The following is an 8,214-nucleotide window of genomic DNA, read 5'->3' as shown; positions in this document are numbered from 1 at the left end:
ATGTCATATGACAGGTACGTGGCCATCTGCAAACCTTTGCAATATCCTGTACTCATGAGGAGAAGCGTCTGTCATATGATGTCAGTGGCGGCCTGGTTTTGGTCTACTGTACAGGCGCTGACCTGCTCCCTTTATGTCTTGCCCCTTCCCTACTGCAAGTCCAATGTGATTAATCATTACATGTGTGATTATCCAGTTCTTTTACAACTGTCTTGCTCAGATAATTCTGCTTTTGAAAGAACAATCTATGTTGGAAATTTCCTGGTACTTCTCATTCCCATCTCAGTCATCCTCAGTTCCTATGTTGCCATCCTCCTCCAGGTCCTGAGGGTACGATCTTCTGAAAGGAGCCACAAGGCCTTGGGAACTTGCATGTCCCACTTGTGTGTAGTTGGGATCTTCTATGTGACCGCTCTTCTGACATACATGACACCTGCATCTTCTTATTCTCCCCAGGAGGCCATGGTTAATACTCTGTTCTTTACTGTTGTTCCTGCTGTGACAAACCCCTTCATATATAGCCTGAGGAATCGGGATGTCTTGGCAGCTCTGAAAAAAGCCTTTGGAAGAGAGATTGCATCAGTGACTTGATGTTTGTTGTTTATTCGTTCAGTCGCTTCCGACTCTTTGTGACTTCATGGACCAGCCCACGCCAGAGCTTCCTGTCAGTCGTCAACACCCCGAACTCCCCCAAGGTCGAGCCTGTCATCTCTAGAATATCATCCATTCATCTTGCCCTTGATCGGCCTCTCTTCCTTTTGCTTTCCACTTTCCCTACCATCAACATCTCCTCCAAGGTGTCCTGTCTTCTCATTATGTGGCCAAAGTATTTCACGTTCGGCTTTAATATCATTCCCTCAGGTGAGCAGTCTGGCTTTATTTCCTGGTGGATGGACTGGTTTGATCTTCTCGCAGTCCAAGGCACTCTCAGAATTTTCCTCCAACACCACAGTTCCAAAGCATCGATCTTCCTTCTCTCAGCCTTCCTTATGGTCCAGCTCTCGCAGCCATATGTTACTATGGGGAACACCATTGCTTTAACTATGCGGACCTTTATTGTCAGCTTGATGTCTCTGCTCTTAACTATTTTACTGAGATTTGTCATTGCTCTTCTCCCAAGGATTAAGCGTCTTCTGATTTCCTGACTGCAGTCAGCATCTGCAGTAATCTTTGCACCTAGAAATACGAAGTCTTTCACTGCCTCTGCGTTTTCTCCCTCTATTTGCCAGTTATCAATCAAGCTAGTTGCCATAATCTTGGTTTTTTTGAGGTTTATCTGCATGCCAGCTTTTGCACTTTCTTCTTTCACCTTCATCATAAGGCTCCTCAGTTCCTCTTCACTTTCAGCCATCAAAGTGGTATCATCTGCATATCTGAGATTGTTAATGTTTCTTCCAGCAATTTTAACCCCAGCCTTGGATTCCTCAAGCCCAGGATGTCGCATGATGTGTTCTGCGTACAAGTTGAATAGGTAGGGTGAGAGTATACAGCCCTGTCGTACTCCTTTCCCAATCTTAAACCAGTCTGTTGTTCCGTGGTCTGTTCTTACTGTTGCTACTTGGTCGTTATACAGATTCCTCAGGAGGCAGACAAGATGACTTGGTATCCCCATACCGCTAAGAACTTGCCACAATTTGTTATGGTCCACACAGTCAAAGGCTTTGGAATAGTCAATAAAACAGAAATAGATGTTTTTCTGAAACTCCCTGGCTTTTTCCATTATCCAGTGGATATTGGCCATTTGGTCCCTAGTTCCTCTGCCTTTTCTAAACCCAGCTTGTGCATCTGGCAATTCTCGCTCCATGAATTGCTGAAGTCTACCTTGCAGGATCTTGAGCATTACCTTACTGGCATGTGAAATGAGTGCCACTGTTTGATAGTTTGAACATTCTTTAGTGTTTCCCTTTTTTGGTATGGGGATATAAGTTGATTTTTTCCAATCTGATGGCCATTCCTGTGTTTTCCAAATTTGCTGGCATATAGCATGCATTACCTTGACAGCATCATCCTGCAAGATTTTGAACAGTTCAGCTGGGATGCCGTCGTCTCCTGCTGCCTTGTTATTAGCAATGCTTCTTAAGGTCCATTCAACCTCATTCTTCAGGATGTCTGGCTCTAGCTCACTAACCACACCATCAAAGCTGTCCTCGATATTGTTATCCTTCCTATACAGGTCTTCTGTTTATTCTTGCCAGCTTTTCTTGATCTCCTCTTCTTCTGTTAGGTCCTTGCCATCTTTGTTTTTGATCATGCCCATTTTTGCCTGGAATTTACCTCCAATGTTTCTAATTTTCTGGAAGAGGTCTCTTGTCCTTCCTATTCTATTGTCTTCTTCCACTTCTGTGCATTGCTTGTTTAAAAATAATTCCTTATCTCTTCTGGCTAGCGTCTGGAATTTTGCATTTAATTGGGCATATCTCCCCCTATCGCTGTTGCCTTTTGCTTTCCTTCTTTCTTGGGCTACTTCTAGTGTCTCAGCAGACAGCCACTTTGCCTTCTTGGTTTTCTCTTTCTTTGGGATGTATTTTGTTGCTGCCTCCTGAACAATGCGAACTTCTGTCCAGAGTTCTTCTGGGACCCTATCTACTAAGTCCAGTCCCTTAAATCTATTCTTCACCTCCACTGCATATTTCTTAGGAATATTAGTGAGCTCATATCTAGCTGATCTGTGGGTCTTCCCTAATCTCTTTAGTCTGATCCTAAATTGTGCAAGAAGAAGTTCGTGATCTGAACTACAGTCAGCTCCAGGTCTTGTTTTTACCGACTGTATAGTTGTCCGCCACCTTTGGCTGCAAAGGATGCAGTCAATCTGATTTCAGTGTTGTCCATCTGGTGAAGTCCATGTATAAAGCCGTCTCTTAGGTTGTTGGAAGAGAGTGTTTGTTATGCAGAGTGAATTGTCTTGGCAAAATTCTATCAGCCTATGTCCTGCTTCATTTTGTTCTCCCAGGCCATGCTTACCTGTAATTCCAGGTGTCATTTGACTGCCCACCTTAGCATTTCAGTCTCCTGTGATGAAAACAATGTCTCTTTTAGGCGTGTTGTCCAGTAGGTGCTGCAGATCCTCACAGAACTGCTCTACTTCAGCTTCTTCAGCATCTGTGGTTTGGGTGTATATTTGGATCAGTGTGATGTTAGATGGCTTGCCATGAATTTGAATTGAGATCATTCTATCGTTTTTTGATTGTAACCAAGCACTGCTTTTTTTAGCCACTTTACTATTAATTATGAAGGCTACTCCATTTCTTCTGTGGTCCTCTTGTCCACAGTAGTAGATCTGGTGGTCATGTGATGAGAAGTGGCCCATTCCAGTCCATTTCAATTCACTGATGCCCAAAATGTCTATCTTTAATCTTGACATCTCACCAATAACCACATCGAATTTGCCCTGGCTCAAAGATCTTACATTCCAGGTTCCAATGGCGTGTTGATCCTTAGAATATTGGATTCGCCGTTCACCACCAGCACCGTCGGCGGCTAGCCGTCCTTTGAGCTTTGAGCTAGCTGCGTCATCACATCTGGGGCTAGTTGAACTCATCCTCTGTTCCTCCCCAGTAGCATTTTGACCATCTTCCGACCTGGGGGTCTCATCTTCCGATGGTATACCGACATATCTCTGGTTGTACTGATCCATTTAGTTTTCATGGCAAGAATACTGGGGTGGGTTGCCATTGCCTTCCCCAGGGATCGCATTTAGTCTGACCTCTCTGTCATGACCTTCCTGTCTTGGGTGGCCCTTCACGGTTTAGCTCATGGCATCATTGAGGTGCTCAAGCTCCAGCACCACGATAAGGTACAATTATTGATACTTGATGGCATTAGATGTCTCTTTTTCATTGCTGTTCTTTAATTGACGGAAGAGTGAACATGTGAATCCAAAGAGTGCATTATAGAGCCTGAGTCTAGAATTGTATATCTTCCGATCTAATTATGGCATCATTAGTGTACCTCGAGAAAGTGACTTTTACTTTAAGCATCTGAACTGTGATACATGTGTGGTAATGTTGAGGTATTGCACAGAATTGTTGTTAGAGTTTTTACAGGAGAAATGTTTAGATCTCTCCAAAACCCCTTATGAAATCTAAGAATTGTGATTTCCCTTATTTAACTCAATAAATATTTGTACAATCATGTTCAGTGATACTAACTGAGGTGCTATGAGGTCACTACTACCAACAGGGCAGTCAAAATTATGATCTTATCTTATTTAAATGATCTCTAAAGACTTTGAACACAATGGGTTCCTATTGTATTCTATTGTGGGTTCTTATTGGAACTTTTAAAGTGGAAATCAATAGACTTGGTAGTCTAGGACAATGCCCAGCTGTAACTATTCCACCTGGTTCTTGAAATCTTATACTTCCCATGAAGGCTCTCCTCTTTCCATCTATACAGGCTGGGATTTGTGAATAAAGGCAGTGCATGTCATGTTTGATTCTATCAGAATAAGCTCATCATGAAGAGCAGCCATTGACTTCCCAGATAGCATCCTGATGCTGATTCACTGGTATCACTTAGGATCCTATTGTCTGGCATACTAAAGACTGACTAGATGATCCTCTGCTCTTCTGGAAATTCTGGGAGTTTTTATAGATTTATTTTTATTATTAAATGTATACACTGCCCATCTCACTATAAAAGTTGCTGTCCCAATATCTGGAGGGCATCTGGTTGTGGATGATCATAATAGATAGTGGCATCCTGAAAGTACCTGATAGGTAGCTATGACCAAAAAAAGAAAAAAAAATGCTTGTTTGCTACTGTTGTATCAGGGTCTGTCAGGGTATCTGTCAGGAGGATGACTGCTTCTAAAAGCATGCAAAGCAAGCTGGGAAATTTGGAGACAGGAAAGTAATGCTGACTGGTCTAATAAAGCTTGGGTGAAATTGCTTCTTATTGTCTTTTAAGTGAAAAAAAAAGGGAGCGAGGGAATGGGAAAGCTGTGTGGCCCTGCTTCTTTCAGTCAGATCCCTTGAATCCAGATAAGTACACTGTTGCACCCATAATACTGAAATTATGTCTATAAGCCAGAAGTGTACACAATCCATCAAATCATACAATGGAAGAGATGGAAGAATTAGAAGAGGACTTAGAGTTCACCTGGTCCAACATCCACCTGGTGCATCCCGAACAGAGAGCTATCCTGCTTTTGTTCACATTTCTCCAGCACAGGAGAGTCCAATGCCTCCCAAGGCACCCTGTTTCATTCTTGAACAGGTCTTAGTATTACGAATTTCTTGCTATGTTCACCTGAAAACTGCTTCCTTGTAATGTCCTCCCCTTCTTTCTTGTCTTGCCTTCTGGAATAACCCTGAACAAGTGTTGTTCTACAGGACAGCCCTTTGTGCAATTGCCCTTCATACCTAGTTTGTACAACACCTTAAACCATAATGTACTTCTACCGTTTTAGGTTGTGCTGGGTGAATTTCATCCATTCATCCATTTTAGGTTGAACGGTGTGAACTCAGCAAACAGTGACTTCTTCAGGAAGCCACATCACTATGAACTACCATTACGATGTGAAGGTGAATCATAAAGAAAAGGGTTAAGGTTTTATTACGAACGTCATATTCAATGGGCCTAGAAAAGAAAGTTTTTAATTTGTTCAGACCTCAGAAACTGTTAGTTAAAAAACAAATTCCAGAACCCCTGATCAAATTTACACTTTCTAAAATATGCAAACCACACGATAAAATTCAGAAGAATGCCCGTTTTGAAAGAACACTGTGGCTTGGTTGGTGGAGTGGTTTGGAAGTGCAAATGCAGATAAATTTGTATTCATGGGCAAACGAAACCATTTTCTCCCACATTCTCAGTTTGGGGAAACCTCATTCCTTACTGTCAGAGGCTGTGCATGGCAGGTGGAAAATTTTAGGAGCTGGATTTGTCTCCAAGTGGCCCCTCCACATTGTAATAGGGAGTAGCTTTTTGTGTTCTGAACAAAAGACCATACAAGAAGGCTGAATAATCAGTCTTTTCTCTTTTGGCCCTTCCTGCTAGTGTGCACGTTGGATACATCATCCCTGACTACTGAATTGTTTCCTACATGGTGCAGAATAGAGGATGAACCTCCTGCAGTTTAATTTTCCATATCTACTCATACACAGTACCAGGGTTCCAGCGATGATAACCAAGGCCATTCCCTTACGGACTGCCCATTGTAATCACCCTGCGTATCATTTCCAGAACCTCCGGCAAGTTCTGTGCCTTTGGATATGTTATGTAAATAACATAAATTCTTGCTCAGTGTCTATGTATCTTTCTCTCTCTCTCTTTCCTCCGCCCCCCCCCCCGCTTTCCTTCCTTTTTATCTCTTTTTGGCCACTTACTATTTTGTGGTGTCCTTATGTTTAAAACTGCTCACCTAGCAGTTCGAAAACATGCAAATGTGAGTAGATCAACAGGTACCGCTTCGGCGGGAAGGTAACGGCGTTCCGTGAGTCATGCTGGCCACATGACCCGGAAGTGTCTATGACAACGCCGGCTCCTAGGCTTAGAAACGGAGATGAGCACCGCCCCCTAGAGTCGGACATGACTGGACTTTACGTCGAGGGAAACCTTTACCTTTACCTTTACTATGTTTAATAAATAAGCATCACCAAACTATATTTTCTGCTAGCTGAGCTGCACAGAGTAACGTGTGCTCGCTCTGACCTGGATACAGGGATTGACTGGGAGTGTGCTTGAGGCAAACCAGTCTAGAAATTACCCCAGTAAATGTCCAGCAGTGTGAACAGTAAAGACTAGCATCTCTCCCAAACTGAAATGCATGAGCTGTAAACTCACGCAGACGTTAGCTTTTGGCATATTGGACAGAAAGCTTCCAAATCACATGAAAAATAATTCACTATTTGTCATAGGTAGTTCCATGCAATACGGGAAGATATCCTCCAGGTTGGGAATTCAAAAGCACTGCTGCTCCTTCGGCAAAGCTGGGTGCTGAATGCAGGTTTCATTCTAAGCTGCTTGACCAACTTTTCTGTTCTTCCTTTTTAGTAAAAGCCATCCAGAGTCACCTGGAGTCAGGAAGCCTGTAAATCAAATAAATACATTTCCATGAATTAAGCCCACCCTCATCACTCAACACATGGGGCCTGTAAGCATATTGGTGATAAGGACCCACCCTCACCTTTTAGGACAGGATGCCTAAGGAAGGTGTGAGATAAACCATCATAGCTACTGGCAGTCATCATTCGTTCATTAGGCAGAATAATGAAAGAAGGCCTTCTGAACTATAGACCATAAAATCTTGCCCCTGGATAATGGATGCCAGCCAACTTTGCCTGCTCTTGGAATGCAGAGCTGGGTAAGACCTGGTAATTCCTTGGATGGGAGACTTCCAGGAAATTCCAGGGCTGGATGCCAGGCTGGGAAGCCATCGTGGAAGAAGAGGTAGAGCTAAGACGCTCTCAGGCTGAACTTGACCCTTGATGACAGCAGGCAGGTGGGTGCATCTTGGTTTGCTTAGCTTCTGGAACTGCTCCCGCCTGCTGAGGCTTTTGATAAGAAAGCAGAGCAGAAACACCTCCCTTATTGCTAAGAAAACTAATGGAGATGCTCATGAAGAGACTATGAGTTGAGCTTGGCCTGAAGGAGATGTTAGCGTAGGAAACAAAATGTATGTTATGCTGGCAGAGGTGGGTTTTCCCAGGAAGAACCAGGGGATCCTTGTGCACAAGGCCTGGGAGCAGAACACGGGCAGCTCTGGAGATCTAAAGGGATGGGCCTGAGGGTTAGGCCAAACAACATGGCACAATGCCAGGACTAAGCTGGACATTGGCTGGACAAATAAGCAGTGGATAACCAGGTCAGCTTATTAAATGAATAAGAATTAGGGAGAGATTTTTGCAGCTGTCATCCTGTATTTTAGTAAAAGGGTAGAAGTTTTCTTTAGAACAAGGAAGCCCAAAGAATCCTGCACTATAAAATGGAATAATCTCTAGGCTAAACTTTTCACTTTTTACTGCATCATAATTAACATCGGAATTAATTAAATTTAGAACCAAATTCCCTGAAGTACAATTAGCTCAGAACTTCCCTCTGGTTATATGAAAGATTCAGATGGCTGCAGGAGTGTGCCATTTGATTGACCCTAACTTGAATGTTTTCTCTAAATTCAGGTGGGATGTTTTCTAGATCATACTTTGGCACTTTTAGATTTGCTTTAATTTTCTTCAGCTTCAGCTTGAACTTGTACATGAGCAATTGACGATC

At 43.0% G+C, this 8,214-nt stretch overlaps 1 protein-coding gene across 1 annotated transcript; it reads left to right on the top strand.

Moving 5' to 3' along the window:
* Positions 1-591, top strand: LOC134489937 (olfactory receptor 2T27-like). Its single transcript, XM_063292814.1, has one exon. The coding sequence runs from the start codon at positions 1-3 to the stop codon at positions 589-591; it is 591 nt and encodes a 196-aa protein (XP_063148884.1).
* Positions 592-8,214: the final 7,623 nt, after the last annotated feature.

The sequence above is a fragment of the Candoia aspera genome, chromosome 2, assembly GCF_035149785.1.
Source record: "Candoia aspera isolate rCanAsp1 chromosome 2, rCanAsp1.hap2, whole genome shotgun sequence".
Lineage (NCBI taxonomy): Eukaryota > Metazoa > Chordata > Lepidosauria > Squamata > Boidae > Candoia > Candoia aspera.
The sequence above is the reverse complement of the archived record's forward strand: the minus strand, read 5'-3'. Positions and strand labels throughout refer to the sequence as shown.

Coding starts and splice junctions, on each gene's coding strand:
- LOC134489937 (XM_063292814.1), top strand. CDS start 1: ATGTCATATGACAGGTACGTGGCCATCTGCAAACCTTTGCAATATCCT.